The following is a 27,720-nucleotide window of genomic DNA, read 5'->3' as shown; positions in this document are numbered from 1 at the left end:
TTTGGAAGCTAAGCTAGCAGGCTCTTGTTATGTGGAGAAAGCTGAGTATTAGGGGTTACCATCCTCTTTTTCCCGGACATGTCCGGCTGTCGAGAACGTACAAAATGTCCAGGATTCGGCTTTTGCTTTCTGCGGTCGCCATTCATTGATTACATGCACACCTTTTGTTTCAATCTAACTGAATTCATTCCGATTGGTGAATCTGCATGTAGTGTTTACATGAACGCTAAACAAGTGATCGGTTGATGTGAGTTTTAACATTGCTAAGAAAATTCCCGCTCCTCCGTGAGAGATGCGAGACCGGCTCGTCTCAGTAATGACGCCACCGGCCTCGCGCCGTTCTCCCGCGGCCCTCAGCCTCGTCCTGCTCGCCACAGTAAACATGATGAATGGCGACTGTAGAACGCAAAAGTCGAATCCCGGACATTTTGGGCGATCTCGAAATCCCGGGCAAACTTGTCACGGAGTCTCACTAGTAGCCTAACCTTGTTGTTTTCAACTGCGCTCTCTTACTGGTAGGCGTGGCTTGGGAGTGGCCTCGTAGGGCAGCGAAGCAAGTGCATTCTGGGAGTTGTTGTCTTTCATCCACATAAGCCAAAAATACATTTTCTGGCTTTTCTCAGTCTAGAAAGCTCCAAATTCAAAAATAATTTCACATTTCTTCTACATAAATGACCTATTTTAAATACACATTCATCTTTACAGAGGTGAAGTACCCCTTTAAGTCCAAACCAGTGTAAATCAAGCAGAAATAATCAGGCTTGACAATCTATCTCCATCCATACTAGCGTTTTCAAGTGTTTTCTAAAGGTCTGAAAACCGATATTCGATATTCGCCTCATTAAATAACAACTTGTAATTGTTTGTATCGTATAATGATCGTAAGGAAAGAGTTAACATTATTCAAAGAGTGTTTAAATAGCCTATTATAATGAAGAAAGTTATATTTTAATGTGGTAATGCATTGTACTGTGTATATTATAGCCTACATATGCATGTGTAATACATGGTAAAAAAAAAAAAAAAAATTCCAGCAGAGTTGATAATCTAAGTATATGAATAAGGACATTTCTTTAACCACAAATTAGGCTTAATGTTTAGCTATTTTGAAATCGATACCGTTATAGTCTCTTTGTAAACTAAAAAAATTAAAATAAAAATACGTCAATTTGTGAATTTGTATCATGTGTCCTATTATGTGTTCAGTCTATAGGCACGTAGTGTTAGTGACATTGCCACCTACTGGCCTGACATGAATAATATTTTTTAGTCATTTTTGTCCATCCATGTGAACCGGGATCGTTTGCTGTACGTGAAAAACGCAAAGGAAAAACTGTTAACTGGTAAATCATTGTCGTGTAAAGATACCCCTAGTTTAATCTGAATCAGACTCATAGGCTGCATCCGAATCGCATCCTTCCCTAACGTAGCCTAGCCTACTATAGCCTAGTATAGCCATAGGAGTATACTATAACAGTATGTGACTAAAGAAGTTTTGTTTTGTTTAGTGTTCGTTATGGATTAGACTGACAAACTGACTCGCACTACAAACTCTTGTTTCAGCTCCAGGTCCATTTTCAGGTGCTGTGACACCAGAAAAATCAGCAGAAAAATCAGCAGAAATATCAGTAGGAACATCAGTAGGAATATCAGTGGGACCTTGTTAATAAAACCTTCGTAACCAAAATGCAGGGAACAAACAAATACACTTGCACAACTCCGTTGCTTCCCCGGAAAAAACGAACCGTATCCACTGTTCCCCACACACACACACATCCATCTGAACACCAGAGGGCATCTCACACACACACACACACACACACACAGCCATGTTTATGTGATTTGTGAGGACATTCCATAGGCGTAATGGTTTTTATACTGTACAAACTGTATATTCTATCCCCTTACACTGCCCCTATCCCTAAACCTACCCATCACAGGAGACATTCTGCATTTTTACATTAAAAAAAAAACACTGCTTAGTATGTTTTTAAAAAGCCATTTGAAAAATGAGGACCCCCAAAATGTCCTCATAAATCACGTATTTTCCCGAGTGTCCTCATTTGCAGGTGTGTTATCATAAAAATTGCAGGTGTGTTATCAAAAAAAAGCTGAACAATGCTATCTTTCCCTCACAACCAAAAACACACTTCTTTGGTGACATCTATCCCAACTAGCCAACTATCTTCGCAAGTTCCGTCGTTACCAGCATAGTTCAACGAGTCTGTGTTTCCCGAAACCATCGTTCTAACGAATATTCGCAAACAGCATCGCAAAGTTGTGTGGTTGGAATGACAGCTTTCAACCATGTGGTTAGAAGCAGAGTTTCTTTGTGACATGTGACTTAATAAATCCTCATCTTGAGTACAACCTGTGTCTTTTATTTAGAATACATACAAATGTCATTTACTTCTTTTAGTTTGTCAAGAGATTTAAAGCACCGTTTTTGAAGAGTGCGCATGTGCGTACGTTCTCCACTATCCAAGAACGAGTCTATAATTGAATCTGGAAATAAAGCAAAATAACTGAGAAAAATGAGAAATAGTCCTCAGACGCATGTCTGTAATTTATAGCAAAACATCTAGCGTTAATTCGATCTCAAACAGATTCATTAAACGAAGGTATTACTCCACCACGTGCGTGACGTCATAAACCAATGTGGTTGAACCGGGTTGAACAACCACTTTGCGACAATACAGTTTCGGGAAACAGTCGTGACTAGTTGATTTCTTCAACGATGCATCATACTGTGGTAGATAGGCAGTGAGTTACGTCGTTGTTCGGGAAACACACACCTGGTTGATGTGTGTGTGTGTGTGTGCGCTCGCTCTTCTGGGTGAGTTGTCCATACAAGGAATTCCACCCTTTATGACGTCATACAGGGTCATACTCGAAAAAAACTTTCCGAAACTTATACGAATCCTGAAGGAGTGTATTTAACATTAATAAAAAATCATATTTAAGTGTTCAATAAAGTGTATTTACTTTTTTATTTACACTTTTATATAATTATTTTATTTTGTGAGCTCAAAGTTAAAGTTTGTTAGCTTGTTGTTCTTCAATAAATGAAAAGTTTTATATTGCATATTGGACTGACATATGGCAAGCAGTTTTAGCTTAAATTGTACCCAGCGTTACTTGTCGTAATTGCATTTTTACTAGTAAGAATTAAATTTGAGAACTCTACAATTCAATTATTACTAGAAAAATTACAATTAGAGGGCTCTCTAATTCAATTATTATTAGTAACAATTCCAATTAGAGAGCTCTCTAATTAAAATTTTACTAGTAAACAAACGAATTCAATATATGTAAAATTGCAGAGCTCTGTAACTGCATTCTTACGAGTAACAATTCAATTGTAGAGCTCCGTAATTAAAAATGAATGGAAGTCAATAGAGACATATGACTAGTAAAAATTAATTTGTAGAGCTCTCTAATTGTAATTTTTCTAGTAATAATTGAATAAGAGAGCTCTCTAATTGTAATTGCTACTATTAAGAATTGAATTGTAGAGCTCTCTAATTGAATAATTACTATAAAAAATGCAATTACGACGAGTAATGATGGGTACAGTTTAAGCTAAAACGGCTTGCCATACTGACAGGTCTTTGTCTAGATCTGGTTTGAGCAGGAAACTATACTACCTATTCATTGTTTTTAATCGCTGACGATAAAAAGATAAATAAATAAATTAATAATGTCTTACCGTGCAAGATGAACGCAGAAACTGCGAACAAACTAACAAAACACTTTTTATTTCTTCTTAAACATAAACCATTTTACAAAATCAATTCGTTTTTATAAGAACAATACCGTTTAAGCGTATGTTCATTAAACTGTGTCGTTAGTAAGTAATTTCCCATCATCATAGTCTTCACAGTCAAGGGAGAGCAATCGCCGCCTCAGTTTGTTTGGCACAAGTTGGCACGGCAACAGGAAGTCGGCATATGGCAAGCCATTTTAACATTTAACAGCTAGACTGGAAATGTGTTGCAGATATCTGTAATTAAGTTTTGCCTAGTCAAAAAGAACATTTCAGATATCCGCAACTACATTCTTCCTATCCATAACTGTTATTTCGGATATCCACAAAGACATTCTTCCTAGGACAAATGACGCCACTTTTGCCATCTATTTGTATGGGGTTTATCAATACAGATTTCTGATGTCTGACGCAGAGCCTACGTGCTCGATACTTTACCACATGTGTGTGAGTCTATTATTACATTTTTCACATTTTTGGAGCCATGGTGTGCCGACTTTTTCCCCCTTTTTGATTAATTTTCTTGTCGAGAACCCAATTTGAGCAACACATTGCTTTGGATGTGTGTGCTTTGGATCTGATTTTACTTTTTTTCCATTACAGATATCTACAATTCAGTTGCAGATATCCACTATGTGAATTATGGATATCTGCAACTGAATTGTAGATATCTGTAATTCCAGTTTGAGATATCTACAATTTGATTCTGACCAGTCATAACTCCAGTTCAAGATATCTTTAATTCACTTCAATTCAAGATATCTACATGTTTCTTTTCAGATATCTTAAATTAAGTTTTGACTAGTCAAAATGGCGTTGTAGATATCTCAAACTGGAGTTTTATTGTCATATATTATAGTTTTTGCATATTATAGTTTTTATAGTCATAATTTAATTGTAAATATCTATTATCAAGTTATAGATATCTTGAAATGAATTTTGATTAGAGATATCTGAAATTTGAGATATCTGTAACTTTCATTCTGCCTAGTCAAAATGTATTTACAGATATCTTAAATTAGAGTTCTCTTACGAGAGTTCTCTCGTACTGCGTTTATCAAAACGCTACGGGAAAAGTCTCTTTTCACGAAACACTGAAGCAAAAATTATCCTTTAATTTTTCATATATGTAAAACGCGTTGCGGCAGCAGCAGACAGCTGAAGCAAGACGGCTTGTCTGCTCATTGGCTGCTCTGCGGCAACTGCATAAGCCTATCGAGCGCAGGCTGATGCAACATCAGACCAATGAGGGCGCTTCGCGCCCTCCTCGCCACTTCCCGCCGAGACGGGCGTGGCTTACCTCTATAAAAGGAGCTCGAGAAGGCTGACTCACTTGATTTTAATCTCTTTAGCGAAGCGCACGCATCGCTGGATCACGGAAGCAGCGTCGTTCGAAGCAAGCACTTCAGCGGGACGAGCCCTCGAAGCCGCTGGCCTACGCCGCCTTCTACAGCCGTACCTGCTGCGCTTTCCGACGCCCATATCCTTTACTGTGCTCTGTTTGTGTGTGTGTGTGAGTGTTCTCGTAGCACTCACCCCCTAAAAGAGCGGCGTCTTTCTAAAGATGCCTAAATCCTGCGGCTCGTGCAGAGCCCCACTCGCCGGGGAAGACGACCACGTCATCTGTGTTTCCTGCCTCGGTGAGGACCATGCAGCGCTCGCGCTCGCTGACGGCGGCTGCCCTCACTGCGAGCTTTTGCCTATGGTGGCTCTGAGGACCCGCCTGGCATCCTTCTCGAAGCCTGCATTCTCTGCCGCGATGCCGCACCGTAAGAAGCGCCGCTCGCAGCGGGTCCCGGAACCCTCTCCACCCCGATCAAGCTCGCCGGTTCGCCCGCCAGCTTTACCGACCTCCCCCGAATCACTTCCTGATGCTCAGCGCCCGCAGCCTGCCACCGCTTCATCAGAGGAAGTTGTTTCGGTGGCCGCGTCGGGGGAAAAGGATTCCTGTTCTCTCCTCGCTTCAGGCAGCGAGGATTGGGCGAGCTCTGAGGACCTCGCGCCTCCTGCCCGAAAGCCCTCAGTGAGAGCCAACATTGAGACGGAGCTCATGCGAGTACTCGCTTTGGCCGCGGCGAGCCTCGGCCTCGAGTGGTCTGCACCGGAGCCCCCCTCTCGCACCCGGCTCGATGGTAGCTTCCTCCCAGGTGAGCGCAATTCTCCGGAATCTAAGCCCGCTCCTTTTCTTCCTGAGTTACATGAAGAAGTTGCGAAGGCCTGGAACGCGCCCTACTCTGCGCGTACGCGCTCATCTGTGTCGCCTGCATTCTCCTCACTGGACAAGGCGAATGAACGAGGCTACTTTTCTCTGCCGCCGGTGGAACAGGCTATAGCGACCCATCTGTGCCCGCCCTCTGCTGGACGGCGGACTAAACTGGTGTTACCTTCAAAAGCCTGCCGCATGACGTCGACGCTGCTCGCGCGAATATTCTCCGCCGCTGGGCAAGCCGCGTCAGCGCTACACACCATGGCTACTTTACAGATTTTCCAGGGTGATCTCCTCCGTAAATGGGACGAGGTTGGACCTGATGCTGTCTGTATTGCGGATTTGAGGAGTGCTTCGGACCTCACGCTCCGAGCCACCAAAGCTGCCGCACAAGCCATGGGACGCTGTATGGCTTCCGCCACTGTCGCTGAGAGGCACTTATGGCTGACGCTCACGGAGATGGCCGATTCCGAGCGCATCGCGTTTCTCGACGCCCCGCTGTCTTCCGCTGGCCTCTTTGGTTCTTCTCTCTCCGAGTTCGGGGAGAGATTTACCGAAGCCCAGAAAGCGTCTCAAGCCTTCAAGCACTTCCTACCGAAGCGCTCTGGTTCCGCGGCGGGTCGAGACAAACGGACCCCGCGAACCTCACAGCCTCAGCCCCCGCCTTCGGCCTCCTCTTCGCAGCAGCCTCAACAGCGCAGCTCGAGACCCCGCTCTCGATCGTGCGCCCGGCGCCCCGCGCGCGCGCCGCGACCGAGGATTGTGGTGAAACCAGAGGCCCCGAAGAAGTCCTAGCCCGCCTAGGAAAGCGCAGGTGTGTGAGTCCCGTTGCGGCCGGCCTCCCACCCAAGCGCCTCGCTGTCTCAGCCCCAAGCTTCGCGGCTGTCCCAGCGTTCTCTGCGAAGCGCAAGCCTGTACAAGTGCCCGCTTGCCTGCACTCAAAAGCCGTTTTTACGGCTACCCAGATATGTCTCGAAAAGAGTGTGATTTCTGGTGTCCCGGCCACGGCCGATGGTGCTATAAATGTAGTATCGATGCCCACTCCTCTGTGCCCATCCATACACATAAGCACAGCCCTGCACTCAGGGCTCGCGCAAATAAAATCGACTCAGGTCGATTGCGCCCCCCACATAGTAAAAGTGCCCACTACTCAGTGCCCACGAACACTATGTCTATCAGATCACAGGCTCTCTGTAAAAACGAGACCTGTGAGCGCGCGCTGCTTACACAAGCAGCGCGCCCCAAGCAGTAAATGTGCCCGCTCCCAGCCCACATCTACTCGCACACATGAGTCCCACGGGGCTCGCGCAGCCCTCCCTCACTCAGTCAAACACTGTTGTAAGGTCGAGGGCGAGCGCTCCGCCCGCTGTATTAAGCGCGCCCCCCGCCTCAAATGCTGCAGGCATAACGCCTATGTTTGTGAGCCCCATAGCACCTCTGTCGCACGGCGAACAGAGCGCGCTCTGTATCCGGCCCTTAGCCAACCATGCAGATGCATGGGCAGCGCTTCCAGGGGTTTCGGACTGGGTCTTAGGCATTATAAAGAGAGGCTTCTCGCTACAGTTTTATCGACGCCCTCCGCGCTTCACAGCGCGCGTCGAAACTTCGGTACCGCTGAATGTAGCACACCTACTTCGCGCCGAAATATCAAAACTGATAAGCAAAGGGGCGATAGAGCTTGTTCCCCGAGTTCAAAGCGAACAGGGGATATACAGCAGATACTTTCTAGTCCCCAAAAAGGACGGCGGTATCAGACCCATTCTGGATCTAAGACGACTGAACAGAGTATTAGTGAAACGCCGTTTCAAAATGCTCACAACCAGCAAAATTCTCGCGCATGTTCGCCGAGAAGACTGGTTCATGTCGATAGATCTGAAGGACGCGTATTTTCAAATACAGATAGCGTCACATCACAGGCGATTCTTGAGATTCGCCTTCGAGGGTCAGACATACCAGTATACAGTCCTGCCTTTTGGCTTGTCCCTGGCACCTCGTACTTTTACGAAATGCATGGACGCAGCGCTCGCTCTTCTCAGACTCAGAGGCATGCGAGTGCTGAACTATTTGGACGACTGGTTGATCCTAGCCCAATCACGATCTCAGCTCATAGAGCACAGAGCCATTTTACTCGATCACCTCGAGAATCTTGGTATCACGGTCAATTGGGCGAAGAGTTCACTGAACCCCAGCCAAACGATTCCGTTTCTGGGTATAGTTCTGGACTCACAGTCTATGACAGCGCGGCTGTCACCACAGCGCGTGCTGAACATTCAGCGCGCGGCGATGTCTTTCCGCCGCGGCGCTTTCACCCCGCTCAGAAAATTTCAAAGGATGCTGGGTCTCATGGCCTCAGCATCGTCAGTTCTCCGGCTGGGCTTGCTCCGCATGCGCCCGCTGCAGTTCTGGTTGAAAGCGCGGGTTCCGCACAGAGCGTGGGTGTCCGGTCATTTACGCCTCAAGGTCGATCAGGACTGTGTCACAGCCCTGGTACCTTGGATGGCGAACGACTGGTACCAATCAGGTGTAAGCCTGGGGACTTCCTCGAGGGTGAGGATGGTGTCTACGGACGCATCCACCTCGGGATGGGGAGCGCTGCTCGAGGGCAGACCGTCCTTCGGCCTATGGTCGGAACGGGAAAAGCTCCAACACATAAACTGCCTAGAAATGCTGGCAGTGCACAACGCGCTGACGCGTTTTTGTCCCCACATCAAGGACCAACATGTCATAGTCCGTTCGGACAACATGGCAGTGGTGTCCTACATAAATCGCCAGGGCGGTCTGAATTCCAAACCCCTGTACAGGCTGGCGAAACGCCTCCTGCTATGGGCTCAGCACAACCTACGCTCGCTGAGAGCAGTACATGTGCCCGGGCTGCTGAATGTGGGCCCGGACAGACTGTCCAGGAACAACGTTCCTACAGGCGAATGGTCTCTACACCCACAAACAGTCCGGCTGTTGTGGGAGAGATTCGGCAAAGCGGAGGTGGACCTATTCGCGTCCCGCGAAAACGCTCACTGCCCCGCATTCTTTTCAAAGACCGACAGCGCGCTGTCCCAAAGGTGGCCGCGCTGCCCGCTATACGCTTTTCCCCCCGTCTCCCTCCTGCCTCAGGTGTTGGAACGGGTCAGGAAAACGAAATGCCCAGTGCTGCTTGTAGCACCGTTCTGGAAGAACCAGGCATGGTTCCCAGTTCTGATGCAGTTAGCAGACATCGCTCCATGGCCAGTGCCGTTGAGGAGAGATCTCCTCTCGCAGGCCAGGGGCTCGATCTGGCACCCACACCCGGAACTATGGTCCCTTCATGTGTGGGCGCTCAACGGATACCCGTTGGTCTCGCAGAGGGAGTCATGAATACCATCACGGAGGCTAGAGCGCCGTCGACCAGGCGACTCTACGCTTCAAAGTGGTCGGTTTTCTCCGGCTGGTGTACAGCTCGGAGCCTTTCACCCCTCGAATGTGAGGTAACGGAGGTTCTCTCCTTCCTACAAGAGCTGTTGGATAAGGGCAGATCCCCTTCCACGCTCAAAGTGTATGTGGCGGCTATTTCAGCGTTCTCCGGTTCAACGCTGGGTCAGTCACTAGGAAGGAATGATTTAGTCATCCGCTTCCTCAGGGGAGCTAGGAGACTGAATCCACCCAGACCTCCGTCAGTCCCTATGTGGGACCTTTCTACGGTCCTGGCGGCCATGAAAGGTGCCCCTTTCGAGCCTATCCAGTCAATCAGCCTCAAACATTTGTCTTTCAAAACAGTGTTTTTGATGGCTCTCGCTTCAGTGAAGCGCATAGGCGATCTGCACGCGCTCTCCGTGAGCCCGACGTGCTTGGAGTTTGGTCCTGATGACTCTAAAGTCATACTCAAACATAAGCACGGCTATGTGCCGAAATCCCTCAACACGCCTTTTCGGGCTCAGGTCATTTCCCTGGCTGCCCTGCCGGCGTCGAGCGAGGAAGGGGACTCGAGTTTTCTTTGCCCTGTTAGGGCTTTAAGAACTTATATGTCCCGCTCTGCTGCCTTTAGACAGACAGAGCAGCTCTTTGTCTCGTTCAGCGGACGTTCCAAAGGAACGGCTGTTTCGAAACAGAGTCTATCCAGATGGATAGTTGACGCCATAGCGCTGGCTTATACTGCCAAAGGCATTCAATGCCCGTTGGGAGTCAGAGCGCACTCTACGAGAGGCGTTGCCTCCTCGTGGGCTTGGTCCAGCGGGATTTCCTTACAGGATATATGTACGGCGGCAGGCTGGGCCTCTCCGTCTACATTTATCAGGTTTTATAACCTAGAGGTTCCCGCCTTACAGGCTAAGCTTTTGCCGGTGTAATCTATTTACAGGCGCAATACGCTACCGACTATACTGGGCAGAACTGTGTAAGACCCACGTTTTCCCACATTAGTGCAGGCTCCCTACCCTGGCTATGTGATGTCATATTCGCGTCTGTGGACATGTCTATATAAGGACGGAGGAAACCCCTCCTGTCTTTAGACTCTCCCTGTGAGGTCATGTTAAGCCTGCGGACGCTACAATATAGGGAATTAAGGCTCCCCCCCCTTATTCCCTGACTCTGTGTGAGTCTATCTGGTGATTATGCACTGTATGCCTGAAATAGCTTCCGGTGATCAGTGTTTTTATCCCAGCACGCACGGCGTTTTGCAAGGGGTTCCCGCAGCGTTTTTCAAACGCAGTACGAGAGAACTCTCGTAAGAGAACGTACTCGGTTACTAACGTAACCTCGGTTCTCTCTAGAAGAGGGAACGAGTACTGCGTTCCCTTGCCGTGCGTTTGGTTCACTCTGGTTCGCTTCGGCGATCAAAATCAAGTGAATCAGCCTTCTCGAGCTCCTTTTATAGAGGTAAGCCACGCCCGTCTCGGCGGGAAGTGGCGAGGAGGGCGCGAAGCGCCCTCATTGGTCTGATGTTGCATCAGCCTGCGCTCGATAGGCTTATGCAGTTGCCGCAGAGCAGCCAATGAGCGGACAAGCCGTCTTGCTTCAGCTGTCTGCTGCTGCCGCAACGCGTTTTACATATATGAAAATTAAAGGATAATTTTTGCTTCAGTGTTTCGTGAAAAGAGACTTTTCCCGCAGCATTTTTCAAACGCAGTACTCGTTCCCTCTTCTAGAGAGAACCGAGGTTACGTTAGTAACCGAGTACGTTTTAACTTTTTAGTTTGTTTGTTTTTCCACACACAACTGAGAATTTAATTATTTAACATAGCCAGTTATTCCTATAAACATGATCAATGTTAATTGAAAATAAATAAATAAAGAATGTTTTCTAAGAACATTTACAATTTCAGTAAGAGCCAGAAGAGCAATTATATATAACTATCATACATTCAGAGGGAGAGAGAGAGAGAGAGAGAGAGAGAGAGAGTTTATGTGTGTGTGTTTGTGTAGGAGGATTCACACAGGTTGAGTGTAGATAGTCATAGATCAGACTTTTCACTGAACCGCTGAAGAAAATGTTTCACATGATTGTTTTGTTCGGTTTCTGGTGTCTGCTCGGTAAGTTATTAATATATTTTTATGGATAAATGTTATAAGCTGGGATGAACTCCATTTGCAGTTCTTAAAGCAAATCAAACATATTACTGTGGGATCTACTTCGGTTTCAGGTCTGTGCTTGTTTCTCTGTTTAGGTGCTCTGGTTCCCAGAGTCATGGAAAATAATGAATTTCAATTTCTCAGACTTTTTTTTTTTTTTTTTTTTTTGCTGTTATGAATATCTTAATTTTAAATATTACATTGCAGATAAATGTAGTAATTTAGCAGAAATTACATGACATGCAAATGGAAAACCTACTGTGAGAAACTACAAAAGTCATGGAAATGATAGGCTTTGTAAATCTGTCAATGTTGTTCAGGTGTGTTTGGTGAAATGCTGTCAGTGATGGAGGGAGAATCTGTGCTTCTACACACTGATTATACTGAAATACATCAAGATGATGAGATACTGTGGAAATTTGGAGCTGAAAAGTCTCTAATAGCTGAAATCAGTAGAACTGCTGTAATCTTCTCCACATATTATGATGTTCCTGATGGGAGATTCAGAGACAGACTGAAGCTGAATGAGAAGACTGGATCTCTGACCATCACAAACACCACAACTGAACATGCTGGAGATTATAAACTAGAGATAAGTGGAGAGAAGCTGACATCAAAAACATTCAGTCTTTCTGTATATGGTGAGTATAGAGATCATTTGTTACTAATTTACATTATAACGTTTAAACAACTGATATATTATTATTACACATTATTATCATCTCTATTCCCTCATGTTTTCCAGCTCGTCTGCCTGTTCCTGTCATCATCAGTAACTCTTCACACTGTTCATCATCACCATCATCATCATGTTCATTGGTGTGTTCATCAGTGTTGAATGTGTGTGATGTGACTCTCTCCTGGTACAAAGGAATCAGTGTATTGTCCAGCATCAGTGCGTCTGATCTCAGCATCAGTCTCTCTCTACCTCTGGAGGTGGAATATCAGGATAAAAACACCTACAGCTGTGTGCTGAACAATCCCATCAGCAGCCAGACCACACATCTGGACATCAACACACTCTGTCACACATGTGCAGGTATGACTGATATTAGTTGATGTCCGCGCTGATATTAGTGTTTATTGACTGATCTGATCTCAGTTTGATGTGTTTATTCCTCAGACTCTGTCCACTGTTGTGGTCCTACTGAAGCTGTGATCCGATTGGTCCTCTCTGCTCTGGTGGGCGTGGCTACTGTCATCATTCTGGTTTATGACATCAGATCCACAAAAGGAGGAGTCAGGAAACTGATATCATAAATATTTTGATGTTTTACTCTGTAAAGATGCAAATTGAATTATGAAGTTTAAAAAAATAAAATTTTATATGGAAAAATAAAACTTTCGTCACACTTAATTAGATTTGCGTCAGCTTCACAGGAAGTTAATATTTTGTTCTCTCAAAAACACGGGATGGTACGGAGCCACTAAAGGGACCTTTGCCAAACTATCGCCTGCTCACGAGAAACTATCACGTGCTCAAGAGAAACGTATCTCATGCGATAGTTTTCTCATAGTTTCTCGTGAGCATGTAAAGTCTGTACATTTTTATTTTTGCAAAGGTCCCTTTAGGGGCTCCGTAGTACAGACCATAGACTGTAAAAAAAGGACTGTAAAAAAAATGGACGACACATCTCCACTTTCTTTCAATGTAGCAAAATGAAGCCAAAATATCCATGCCTCCATGTTTTCCAGATACAAGAGGTTCTCTAACCTCAAAGTTTTCATCAACATATCGAATCATAATGCTGTCATTTCAAGTCTCTGTTGGGTCTCTGGTTCCATCAACTTTGACTGTATAAAATGCATTTCCTATACTTCTCTGATTATTTCTTCTATAACTAAAGTGCTCATTATTTCAATTCTGATTCTGGATTTCATGGCTAGTTTAAGTTCGTTGCATTACAGGGAATTGTTTTCACAGCATTTTTCAGCGGGGATTAAGAGTCCAACACCTGACTTGAATGAACCTAACAAATAAGTTGTGGCTAAAGCGTTTTCATAAAAGGTATTTGAAGTTCACGCAATCCCACTAATGTGCACGCGTTTCTGAAGCAGCCCAGAGGTCGATTGTGGATCAAATCGATCCATCATCAAAAAACGTATATTTTGTGCTGTTTTATGCGTTTGAGACATGGTGTTTTCCTCAGTGCAAAACTTAGCCTACATTTCACAGCCAGGTATATTCTCCATCTGTAAATGTTAGAAAGTCGTGCAAATATTTCAATTTTGCTGCTAAACTTCGCATTGAACGAGCGCTGCTGAATAGGAGCGCAATAATTCTGACTAAATATACATTTTGCTTGGAAATTAAATATGCAATATTTTATATACACTATAATAATTTATATTTAGGATGTGGTATAATTTGCGGTTAACTCATAGCTCATTGCACTATGAGAAAAAAAATTCAGGGAAGACCTTTTTCAAGAAACCAAATATAACTAGATGTACCGCATGGCGGTACAAAATATGACCGCCGCTCAGGCCTGCACTGGCTTTCCACAAAAATAAATGACGTGGAGCAATTTGGCTGTATTGCGTTTTTATGTATATACCTAAAAAAAGTAGTAGTATGTGCATGTCTGTCTGTGTGTGTGTGTGTGTGTGTGTTTGTGTATGTGTGTGTCTGTGTGTGTGTGTGTCTGTGCGTGTATGTATGCGTGCGTACATGTGTGTGCGCATGTGTGTCTGTGCATGTGGATTTGTATGTGTGTGTATGGGTGTGTGTCTGTGCGTGTGGATGTCAGTGTGTGTGCATGCTTGCGTTTGTTTGTATTCCTGCATGTGTGTGTGTGACAGTTAGGGTTGCCAACTTCAGAAAAGGAAAATGCGGGACAATCGTGGTTATTTATAGGAAAATGAGGGACACTCAAAATATTTGTACTGTATCACACAGTGTACGTCATTTCAGTGTCTGCAGTTAAGTTTGTGTTTAAAAGGTTATCAGACATAAACACATTTGTATTGCTTAACCTATTTATGTATTTAATTCTAAAAATAATTTTAATGTCATACATGAAAAAAGTCACATTACAAACAAACCATAGTTCAAAATAACAGCATTTATCTAAAATAGAAAGCTTTTTTAACATTATACACTAGGCTTAAAGTTCAAAAGTTTGGGGTTAGTAAGATTATTTTTGGGGAAAAAAAATAAAGAAAGTAATTGCCTACTTTTATTCAGCAAGGATGCATTACATTAATCAAAAGTGACAGTTAAGATAATGTTACAAAAGCTTTCTATGTACTTTCTAAAAGCTTTAAAACATTAATAATAATCAGAAAAGTTTTTTGAGCATATTATTCCCTCAGGTAGATTACATGTTTTCTTGCGTGGCTGGATGTTAGACTCATGAACAATAATCACGTTGTTTGCATTCGCCAAAATTGATTAGCCGAAATCAAAACGTGGACAGTGAAAGGAAATTACCGTTAGCGCGAGACGAGTCCGGCTTGAAGCGGAAGCGACCAGACGGCAGAGGATGTTCGCAAATCAAACGATGATTTGTCTCAAAACAGTGATTAAAAAAAGCTGTGATTGGATGATGACAGGTGTCGGTGATCATTCTCAAGTGTCGTGGTCAGCACTGCTGCTGTTGCTGTTGTATCAGTCAGTGGTTTATCAGCTTGTCAAAAAACAGGACACGGGAGGTCACGCACGGGACAAATAAATTAGGCCCAAAATACGGGACGTCCCGCCTAATTCGGGACAGTTGGCAACCTTAGTGACAGTATCATCCTAAACCAGCAACCCTTCGCTCAACACCACCATCTACAGGCCGATGAGTGTACAGTCACTAAATGTGCACATAAATGAATTTATTTTATACCCCCCCATGGATGAAATTCTACGAAACTTAGCAGAGGATACCCCCAGAGGATGTCAAGTTAATCATACACATGAAATATGGTGCAGTTCTGAACATCTCAACTGAAGATAGGGGCGATTAAAGCAGAATAATATTGCATTTTCATTTTTTATGGGAGGGGCGCAAATCACAAATGAGTGATTATGGGCTAGGTTGATGTGGGCCCTTAAGACCAACATACCATAAAAATTTCTTCATCCTCGGTGCCACGGTTCAGGTAGTTATTTAGGAAAAACTGCATTTTTTGGGTTTGGGGAGGCCCAGCGCGGGGGGGGGGGGGGGGGGGGGGAGTGGCCCCCGGGGACCAAACGAAATTTTTCCGTAAAAGTCTAGTGGGGCTACATGCCCACCAAATTTCATGTTCCCCGGTGTTTCGGTGTCCCTGGTATCGTTGACGAAAAATTCAGTAGATGACAAAAAAAAAAAAAAAAAAAAACGTTGACAATCCCTATATGACCGCTTTCGCTAGCTATGCTAGCGGCGGTCATAATTATGAAATAATTTATTTTACAGTACAATTGTCTTTTACAACGTTTTACATTATAGTCATAGATAATCTATATAAACTCTATACAATAGAGCTCTCCATCTGCTCATATTCAACAGTCCAGAAACAGCATTATAGATAAAACAATGAAGTCTGATCTGATGGGAACATCTCAACCTTCAACCAACAGCTGAAAACAAACCTCTTCCACTAATACATCATCTCAAACAAGGCTCTTATTATAATAAGCATGATGAATTATAAATGTTAATGTATTCCAGGTTTATAAGCTGAAACTATCAGATAATGTAAGTAACATTCATCAACATTTCCTAAATTAGTTTCCTGTAACGGGTAGGTTATTATTTCCACAACATGTTTCAATCACAATTAATTAATTGTATGATTAATAAGTAAGTTACAGCTCAACAGATGTGTTTTTGCTGATTCAATAGGAATAATGTTACAAAATTCAGATACACAATAATCCTGTTGGGATTCTCTCGGATCACGTGATCTTTCTCCGTCTGTGAGGAAACAATAAATGACAGACTGTTAAAGAGAGAGAAATGAACAGCAGTGACTGACACAGAAACTCATGAAATCAGTAAATCCGCCATCAACCAGTGAATAATATTCAGTCTGAAATGTTTATTTCCCATCGGGATCATTTTGATGGAAACTCTATCCAGTCAGTGGGAAGATTAGCGGATGAATAAAGGTATATGTGCCCCTTTAGCATGCTAATATATTTTCTGAATTAGTCGTGATTCTTTGTTTAATGTCTGAATAATTGATGAAACCACATCACACACACGCACGCACACACACACACACACACACACACACACACACACACACACACACACACATCTAACTACTGTACGTCTGCACAGTGAAATCAAACAGCTGAGAATCTCAAGGTTTCTACAAAGACATACTAGTACAGTAAATTACCTTGGACAACATACGCTTTTGCTCTATAAGATAAACACACATACACTAAACATTAATTTGCATAATAAAGAAAATGTTTCCTCTCACTATAACATCTGTATGTGATACTTGCCTCTTGTAGAGCTCCTGTGGCGATAGTAAAGCACACCAGCTGTTACAGCCAGGAGAAGAACAGCGACACCTGCTGATATTCCTACTGATATTCCTAATATTACAGCAACTGAGAGCGGACCTGGAGCTGAAACAAGAGTTTGTAGTGCGAGTCAGTTTGTCAGTCTGATCCATAACGAACACTAAACAAAACAAAACTTCTTTATTCACATAGCCTGTTTTTCGCCTATACTAGGCTATAGTAGGCTAGGCTACGTTAGGGAAGTATGCGATTCGGATGCAGCCTCTATGAGTCCGATTCAGTTTAAACTAGGGGTATGTTTACACGACAATGATTTACCAGTTAACAGTTTTTCCTTTGCGTTTTTCACGTACAGACAACATTATCAAAACGACCCCGGTTCACATGGATCGACGAAAATGACTAAAAATGATTATTCATGTCAGGCCAGTAGGCGGCGATGTCACTAACACTACGTGCCTAATGCCTATAGAGCTGGTAAGTCCCGCCCATCCGTAAAACCCATAGACAGTATAAGAAGTGGACAGAGCCATCTCATTAGATCTCAATTGAGACAAGTGAAGCCCATTTTTAGCGATTTCTTAGCACTTCCTTTCCTGACGCGCAGACTCAAACCGAGCAAAGCGTTACACGGACCACGTGAGCAACCCGTCTGTCTTCTAGTAGCTGTGCCAAGAGAAATCTGAATCATTCCCTTCCGAATCTTGCAGAGACGGAGATTGTGAGTAGGAGCTGTACATGAGCTAGGAGCAGGAGCAACTTTTGCTAGGTATTCTGATTAATTATATTGTCATTTTGCCTCCACGTCCCCCCGATTGCCCGCGAGCTTCTCCTCCTGTCCATACGGTAATCTCTATACTGTGCGACAGAGAGTCGCGTGGTTATGACGCAATCGTTAGCCTACTTTTACAAAAACTGCTTCTACGGGGCCATAACATAAGCTACAAGGTAATGGAGCATTTTATACATTGTCGTGTTTCTTTAGAAATAAATAATGGACAAATGGAGTCTTCAAACGCCTCAGATGTAAAGTTATTCGCTGTCAAAGTGATGCCAAAATGAATGGGAGTCAATGGGATGCTAACTGCAGGTGAAGTTCTGCTACAAGATGGTGGCACGCGGCCGGCTTCAACTTCCGGTCGACTTCCTTCCCGCCTGGTAAAACCCCAAGTGGACCTCTAGGTTGAAAAATCGTCAATGCAAGTGAATGGGAGAAAATAATTATTTTGGTCCCGTTTGAATTGTGCCATGAATGTGAACATATGTTGTCTGTGAATTTTTTATATAATTTTTCATGTTACGAGTTTGACAGTATATGGTATGATTCTTCGGCTAGCAGGAAAAGACATAACGAGAAAGACTACATGTCGCCTATGTGACGTCACCCCATAAAGTTGACTTACCCGTGGTTTTCGCCAACCTCAACGATTTTGTCCTCTCCCTGAAAGAAGGCGGTGAAGTGCACCAAAGACACAGCCATGTTTAGCGGGATCCGTGAGCTAGTGTCCGTGTGCGAGTGGTGGTGACGTTTCAAACGCGTCGAAAGCAGCGAAGAGTTGTAGTCCACAAAGTGCTCTCACACAAAGTCTAACCGTATCAAACTTCTACCTGCTAAATTGTAGCATTCTTCACACGAAAGATTATATAAAAAATTCACAGACAACATATGTTCACATTCATGGCAAAATTCAAACGGGACCAGAAAAGAATTATTTTCTCCCATTCACTTGCATTGACAATTTTTCAACCTAGAGGTCCAGTGGGGTTAGCGGAAGGGGCGGGACTTACCAGCTCTATAGACTGAACACATAATAGGACACATGCGCATGACACAAATTCGCCACCTTGGAATTATAAGGTTCTATCTGCATTCTGACTGGTTTTGAGATATTGAGCTTTAAAGTTTTCGCATTCCATTCGACTGTGTAGAAAGAACCTTTTTATTTTCTTTGTCAGATAGAACCTTATAATTACAAGGGGATGAATTCACAATTTGACGTATTTTTTAATAAATTTTTTTAGTTTACAAAGATACTATAACGGTATCGATTTCAAAATAGCTAAACATTAAGCCTAAATTGTGGTTAAAGAAATGTCCTTATTCATATACTTAGATTCTCAACTCTGCTGGAATATATTTTTTTGACCACGTATTACACATGCATATGTAGGCTATAATGTACACAGTACAATGCATTACCACATTAAAATATAACTTTCTGCATTATAATAGGCTATTTAAATACTCTTTGAATAATGTAAACTCTTTCCTTACGATCATTATACATTACAAACAATTACAAGTTCTTTACATATTTACATAGCCTACTTTAAAAAAAAACAAAAAAAACATCAAATCCTTATTGGTAAACTTAAAACAATAAGTATGAAAAGATGTTGAAGAGAACATCAAGAGAAAAACCTCTGAATGTCACTGATATAATAAACATGATGATATGATTTAAACATAAGCTGCTTTCAAACATAATGACTCACCAGTAACAGAAACTTTGAAGATCTTTTCACTGTTCTTGCTGTCGCTGCTGTCCTCAATGCTGATGATCATTAGTTTATATTCTCCAGAGTCTGTGTTTGTGATGTTCATGATGGTCAGAGATCCAGTCTGATGATCCAGCTTCAGTCTGCCTCTGAATCTCTCAGTAACTTTATTACCTTTATTACACTGAACATCTGTACAGATAATACTGAGAGTGCCATTGATGTGAGCGATGATAATGTTATTAAAATACCATTTAATATTTTCTTGTTGGTTTGTTTTAACACTATTGTTTAGAGTGACTGAATCTCCCTCCATCACTGACACTTCTTCTGTATCAACACGAGACACACCTGAAGAAGAAATGAACCGAAAATTATAAATCATGTCTGGGAAAGAATGTTTCTCTACAGATCAAACAAACTGCATAAGTAAATAATTGATTCACACATTCACTCATCAGACAACCCTACATAGATTACACAATGTTTATTGTACATCATAATATACACCATAAAACCCACATGATTCATATATTGCATATTAATATTGCATTTATTTGCATTCATACAACAAATAAGTAATCATTGCACACTTCCATACACCTAAATGACTCATTTCAAAGGAAAAACAATTATTTAAGACAGTGACAACACTTTTTAATATAATTGCTCGGCTAGACTGGAGACCAGCCTAAACAACACACTGAGTTTGGGTTTTGATCTTGTGTTCTTGGTTTTAAGATGTCTTGAGATCATATAAATGCTAGCATCTGCATGGGTCAAATTATTTCAACCACTAATTAGCATGTCATTTTTGCTATTACCCGTTGTAAATAAAGTGGTAAATTATGATTTTTCTTTTTTTTTTTTTTGCACAAACAAAGCACTCATGTCCCTTCATAAAACTGAAGTTAAACCACTGGAGGCACATGGATTACTTTAATGATGTCTATACTAACTTTATGTCAGTGAGGGACAGAAAGCTCTCAGATTTCATCAGAAAGATCTTCTTTTGTGTTCTGAAGATGAACGAGATTTTGGAGTTTGGAACAACATGAGGGAGTTCGACATGAACTTAAAGGGGATATAACACACAGTTTCTGCCAATCTCATGTTAATCTTGAGTTAATCTAGTTTGATCAGATTTATTAAAGGCCAATACGGTGAGACCGAGCTCCTGAAGGCGTGCTGTGGGCGGAGCTAAAGATTCACGCACAATGCATCATCACTGGATAACTTTTGTTCACTATACGTTCACGTATTTTACATTACATGCATTTGCGCACTGATTGCCAACAAAACACAGACATTTGATGTTACTTACCAAACGATCTGAAAATCCAGCATCGAACTGGACCTTGTTAATAAAACCTTCGTAACCGAAATGCAGGGAACAAACAAACACACTTGCACAACTCCGTTGCTTCCCCGGAAAAACGAACCGTATCCACTGTTCCCTTACGCTGGGTTCTTTGTAGAGCTGCTCGATTAATCGAAGCCACACTCGATTTGGCAAAAGCTGCGATTATTTTCTGCACCGCTTCTCAGTGCAGCCGCTGATCGGTAGTCAAGTCAAGTCAAGTTTATTTATATAGCGCTTTTCACAACATAGGTTGTATCAAAGCAGCTTCACAGTAATAAATTAAAACAATACATCAATGTTTGTTTCTAGTGGAACGTCCACAAAATGCTGCTCCATCTGAACACCAGAGCGTCTCTCTCTCTCTCTCACACACACACACACACACACACACACACACACACACACACATCCATCTGGACACCAGAGCGTCTCTCTCTCTCTCTCTCTCTCTCACACACACACACACACGCACACACACACACACACACACACACACACACATCCATCTGAACACCAGAGGGCGTCTCTCTCTCACACTCACACACACACACACACACACACACACACACACACACACACTGTTTGGAAGTTTTCCTCTGTCTTGCAGTTGCCACGCCCCCAATTTTCTTTGCCACTCAGTTCCCCATGCAGTTCACCACACCTGCAACTAATTAGCCTCAATCAGCCACAGACTTAATTAGACAGCACCTACACACAGCCCCTGCCTCTTGTTCATGCCACATGGAGGAATCCTTGTGTGTTGCTGCTGGAAATGCTGTGTCTCCTGCCTTGTGTGCGTTATTGAACTATGTAAGTTCCATATGTTTCTCCTTTGATGGTATGTTAACTATGAGAAAGTGAGCACTAATCTTGTATTTCTTTCAGTTTGTCTGTTTAAATGTTTGATTGTCATTCAAATTAATTGTGGCCTTGTATTGTGGCATTATGTGGTTAATTGTATCCCATATCCTTTTCCCTCCTAGAAACCACACATACACAAATACACACATACCTAATAAAGAAAGATGCTGTGTAATTGAAGTGACTGGACTGGATTGTTCTTACCGACACCTCTGCTGGTTTTCTAGCCAGCCACCTACACATCTCTCTCACACACACACACATACCTAATAAAGAAAGATGCTGTGTAATTGAAGTGACTGGACTGGATTGTTCTTATCGACACCTCCGCTGGTTTTCAAGCCAGCCACCTACACATCTCTCTCACACACACACACACGAACACACACACACACACACGAACACACACACACGAACACACACGAACACACACACACGAACACACACACGAACACACACACGAACACACACACGAACACACACACGAACACACACACGAACACACACACGAACACACACACACACACACGAACACACACACACACGAACACACACACACACGAACACACACACACACACGAACACACACACACACACGAACACACACACACACGAGGGCTTCTCTCTCTCTCTCTCTCTCACACACACACATCCATCTGAACACCAGAGGGCGTCTCTCTCTCTCTCACACTCTACTGTGCGACAGAGAGTCGCGTGGTTATGACGCAATCGTTAGCCTACTTTTACAAAAACTGCTTCTACGGGGCCATAACATAAGCTACAAGGTAATGGAGCATTTTATACATTGTCGTGTTTCTTTAGAAATAAATAATGGACAAATGGAGTCTTCAAACGCCTCAGATGTAAAGTTATTCGCTGTCAAAGTGACGCCAAAATGAATGGGAGTCAATGGGATGCTAACAGCAGGTGATGGTCTGCTACAAGATGGTGGCATGCGGCCGGCTTCAACTTCCGGTCGACTTCCTTCCCGCCTGGTAAAACTCCAAGTGGACCTCTAGGTTGAAAAATCGTCAATGCAAGTGAATGGGAGAAAATAATTATTTTCTGGTCCCGTTTGAATTGTGCCATGAATGTGAACATATGTTGTCTGTGAATTTTTTATATAATTTTTCATGTTACGAGTTTGACAGTATATGGTATGATTCTTCGGCTAGCAGGAAAAGACATAACGAGAAAGACTACATGTCGCCTATGTGACGTCACCCCATAAAGTTGACTTACCCGTGGTTTTCGCCAACCTCAACGATTTTGTCCTCTCCCTGAAAGAAGGCGGTGAAGTGCACCAAAGACACAGCCATGTTTAGCGGGATCCGTGAGCTAGTGTCCGTGTGCGAGTGGTGGTGACGTTTCAAACGCGTCGAAAGCAGCGAAGAGTTGTAGTCCACAAAGTGCTCTCACACAAAGTCTAACCGTATCAAACTTCTACCTGCTAAATTGTAGCATTCTTCACACGAAAGATTATATAAAAAATTCACAGACAACATATGTTCACATTCATGGCAAAATTCAAACGGGACCAGAAAAGAATTATTTTCTCCCATTCACTTGCATTGACAATTTTTCAACCTAGAGGTCCAGTGGGGTTAGCGGAAGGGGCGGGACTTACCAGCTCTATAGACTGAACACATAATAGGACACATGCGCATGACACAAATTCGCCACCTTGGAATTATAAGGTTCTATCTGCATTCTGACTGGTTTTGAGATATTGAGCTTTAAAGTTTTCGCATTCCATTCGACTGTGTAGAAAGAACCTTTTTATTTTCTAAATAAAAAGTTCCAAAATGTACACAACTTAAAAAACAACATCACATAATGTAAAGAAGTGGTCACCGAATAAGAATATGTGAATAACTAAATTTTTACAAAAATGTCAGATAGAACATTATAATTACAAGGGGATGAATTCACAATTTGACGTATTTTTTAATTATTTTTTTTTAGTTTACAAAGATACTATAACGGTATCGATTTCAAAATAGCTAAACATTAAGCCTAAATTGTGGTTAAAGAAATGTCCTTATTCATATACTTAGATTCTCAACTCTGCTGGAATATATTTTTTTGACCACGTATTACACATGCATATGTAGGCTATAATGTACACAGTACAATGCATTACCACATTAAAACAAAACTTTCTGCATTATAATAGGCTATTTAAATACTCTTTGAATAATGTAAACTCTTTCCTTACGATCATTATACATTACAAACAATTACAAGTTCTTTACATATTTACATAGCCTACTTTAAAAAAAAAACCCATCAAATCCTTATTGGTAAACTTAAAACAATAAGTATGAAAAGATGTTGAAGAGAACATCAAGAGAAAAACCTCTGAATGTCACTGATATAATAAACATGATGATATGATTTAAACATAAGCTGCTTTCAAACATAATGACTCACCAGTAACAGAAACTTTGAAGATCTTTTCACTGTTCTTGCTGTCGCTGCTGTCCTCAATGCTGATGATCATTAGTTTATATTCTCCAGAGTCTGTGTTTGTGATGTTCATGATGGTCAGAGATCCAGTCTGATGATCCAGCTTCAGTCTGCCTCTGAATCTCTCATTAACTTTATTACCTTTATTACACTGAACATCTGTACAGATAATACTGAGAGTGCCATTGATGTGAGCGATGTGAGTTTTATTAAAATACCATTTAATATTTGTTGGCACTAATGTTTTAACACTATTGTTTAGAGTGACTGAATCTCCCTCCATCACTGACACTTCTTCTGTATCAACACGAGACACACCTGAAGAAGAAATGAACCGAAAATTATAAATCATGTCTGGGAAAGAATGTTTCTCTACAGATCAAAAAAACTGCATAAATAAATAACTGATTCACACATTCACTCATCAGACAACCCTACATAGATTACACAATGTTTATTGTACATCATAATATACACCATAAAACCCACATGATTCATATATTGCATATTAATATTGCATTTATTTGCATTCATACAACAAATAAGTAATCATTGCACACTTCCATACACCTAAATGACTCATTTCAAAGGAAAAACAATTATTTAAGACAGTGACAACACTTTTTAATATAATTGCTCGGCTAGACTGGAGACCAGCCTAAACAACACACTGAGTTTGGGTTTTGATCTTGTGTTCTTGGTTTTAAGATGTCTTGAGATCATATAAATGCTAGCATCTGCATGGGTCAAATTATTTCAACCACTAATTAGCATGTCATTTTTGCTATTACCCGTTGTAAATAAAGTGGTAAATTATGATTTTTCTTTTTTTTTTTTTTGCACAAACAAAGCACTCATGTCCCTTCATAAAACTGAAGTTAAACCACTGGAGGCACATGGATTACTTTAATGATGTCTATACTAACTTTATGTCAGTGAGGGACAGAAAGCTCTCAGATTTCATCAGAAAGATCTTCTTTTGTGTTCTGAAGATGAACGAGATTTTGGAGTTTGGAACAACATGAGGGAGTTCGACATGAACTTAAAGGGGATATAACACACAGTTTCTGCCAATCTCATGTTAATCTTGAGTTAATCTAGTTTGATCAGATTTATTAAAGGCCAATACGGTGAGACCGAGCTCCTGGAGGCGTGCTGTGGGCGGAGCTAAAGATTCACGCACAATGCATCATCACTGGATAACTTTTGTTCACTATACGTTCACGTATTTTACATTACATGCATTTGCGCACTGATTGCCAACAAAACACAGACATTTGATGTTACTTACCAAACGATCTGAAAATCCAGCATCGAACTGGACCTTGTTAATAAAACCTTCGTAACCGAAATGCAGGGAACAAACAAACACACTTGCACAACTCCGTTGCTTCCCCGGAAAAACGAACCGTATCCACTGTTCCCTTACGCTGGGTTCTTTGTAGAGCTGCTCGATTAATCGAAGCCACACTCGATTTGGCAAAAGCTGCGATTATTTTCTGCACCGCTTCTCAGTGCAGCCGCTGATCGGTAGTCAAGTCAAGTCAAGTTTATTTATATAGCGCTTTTCACAACATAGGTTGTATCAAAGCAGCTTCACAGTAATAAATTAAAACAATACATCAATGTTTGTTTCTAGTGGAACGTCCACAAAATGCTGCTCCATCTGAACACCAGAGCGTCTCTCTCTCTCTCTCACACACACACACACACACACACACACACACACACACACACACACACACACACACACACACACACACACACACACACATCCATCTGGACACCAGAGCGTCTCTCTCTCTCTCTCTCTCTCTCTCTCTCTCTCACACACACACACACACACACACACACACACACACATCCATCTGAACACCAGAGGGCGTCTCTCTCTCACACTCACACACACACACACACACACACACACACACACACACACACACACACTGTTTGGAAGTTTTCCTCTGTCTTGCAGTTGCCACGCCCCCAATTTTCTTTGCCACTCAGTTCCCCATGCAGTTCACCACACCTGCAACTAATTAGCCTCAATCAGCCACAGACTTAATTATGGCTCGTTTCCACTGAGCAGTACAGTACGGTACGGTACAGTACGGTACGGTTCGGGTCTGTTAACCATGATCTGGCTAGCGTTTCCACTGCCAACAGTACCCTTACTTGATAGGCGTGGTGTTTCGATCGACGTAATTTTCGCGCGAAGAAGAACATAGTAAACTACAATGGATGACATACAGCAGATCTTGTTCTTGCTCCTCGACATGTTTGTCACAAGAAGACAAGCGCCGACATTAGGCTTTTCTCAATATTAAGTACGCAAAGTTTGTACTTGCCATGTGCGACTCACTCCTACATGCACATGGTACAGCGCGTTCTTAAAAGCGTCACTCAGCTCGCTCTGCTACTCCGGTTATCTCTGTTACTCTGTATGTACAAATTTAAGCAACAATAAAACGAAATATGTTATAAAACACTACTCTGCCTCTTTTCGTTTTCATTTAAATAAATTAAACATTATAGGGACACAAATGTGGTTCATGCGCAACGCATATTGATTATTCACTGCACGTTATACGTTATTCTATTTATAACAAAACGATTTAAAACACAACCCTAACGTTACCTCTTTTCGTTTAAATAATAAAAAAAATTACACATTACAGGCAATATATGCATTTGTACAAATGTTGCAATAAACATCAGTGATAATCTTGTAATAAGAAAATGACAAGAAACCATATTTCTTTTTGTAAAATTTCAGTTTTATCAATAATAGCCAATATAAAAGTTTAAGTAAAAGGTACAAGAAGCTATACAATAAGAAATAAAGCAAACAATTCAGTCAAATGTCCAAATGCTGCGCTAGTCTAACATTACAACAGTAAAGTTAAATACAAATAGCCTATAATATGAAACTAAACTTAGCCCTCAGTCAAAACGATTGACAGGGAACGAATTATATATTCACGAGACCAAAGATCGCCCGTTAGGTCTGCACAAGACGAATTATATCTCATGTTTAACCACTACCGTCGGAGTCATCGGCGAACGTCAGAAGAACTAACTTAGCCGAGGAAAGGCTCATCCAGCCGGGAAACATGAGCGCCGAGCGCCCGCTGATCGCATGGATCTCACAACCGGGGAAAAACAAATCATCTTTATAAATAAACCACAGATTAGAGCTTTAAACAACTACATTCTCGCCTGAAAAACTCTTAAAATTACATTTCGTGACACAGTAACAGTATATTATATTAAACTGTATATAAAAAAATGGCGCTTCTTATGTTGTCATTCCCCTCGTAGCACGCGCAAGTGACGATTCTCTGTCAACCAATCAACGTCCTGCAGTGAGTCTAGCTCCACCTTTTAGTACCGTACCACTGTGCTAGGTACCCCAACGGAAGGGTACCCAAAAAGTGGTACGGTACGGTTCGGCTTTTTGGTACCATTCTCAACTTTTGGCAGTGGAAACGCAAATAAAAGGGTACCGACCCGTACCGTACCGTACCGTACCGCTCGGTGGAAACGCGCCATTAGACAGCACCTAC

At 42.3% G+C, this 27,720-nt stretch overlaps 2 protein-coding genes across 3 annotated transcripts in view; one reads left to right on the top strand and one right to left on the bottom strand.

Annotated features, from left to right (window-relative positions):
* The first annotated feature begins 11,329 nt into the window (after positions 1-11,329).
* On the top strand, positions 11,330-12,847 carry LOC311084184 (CD48 antigen-like). Its single transcript, XM_084116093.1, has 4 exons — positions 11,330-11,474; positions 11,834-12,154; positions 12,259-12,552; positions 12,637-12,847. Exons 1-4 carry the CDS (start codon positions 11,432-11,434, stop codon positions 12,771-12,773), a joined length of 795 nt encoding a protein of 264 aa, XP_083972219.1. The 5' UTR covers positions 11,330-11,431; the 3' UTR covers positions 12,774-12,847.
* A 2,840-nt stretch (positions 12,848-15,687) lies between these two features.
* Positions 15,688-27,720, bottom strand: part of LOC311084176 (uncharacterized protein) — a 17,726-nt gene continuing 5,693 nt past the window's right edge. For both annotated transcript variants that reach the window (XM_084116083.1, XM_084116084.1), the window contains exons 2-5: positions 24,119-24,472; positions 19,459-19,812; positions 16,942-17,067; positions 15,688-16,399 (exon numbers count right to left, since the gene is read on the bottom strand). In XM_084116083.1, the coding sequence (XP_083972209.1) occupies positions 16,263-16,399; positions 16,942-17,067; positions 19,459-19,812; positions 24,119-24,472 (971 nt within the window). In that variant the 3' untranslated portion in view covers positions 15,688-16,262. The remainder of the gene's footprint in view (positions 16,400-16,941; positions 17,068-19,458; positions 19,813-24,118; positions 24,473-27,720) is intronic.

The sequence above is a fragment of the Abramis brama genome (assembly GCF_963993115.1).
Source record: "Abramis brama genome assembly, chromosome: 6".
Classification (NCBI taxonomy): Eukaryota; Metazoa; Chordata; class Actinopteri; order Cypriniformes; family Leuciscidae; genus Abramis; species Abramis brama.
This window is presented reverse-complemented; position numbering and strand designations above follow the sequence as displayed.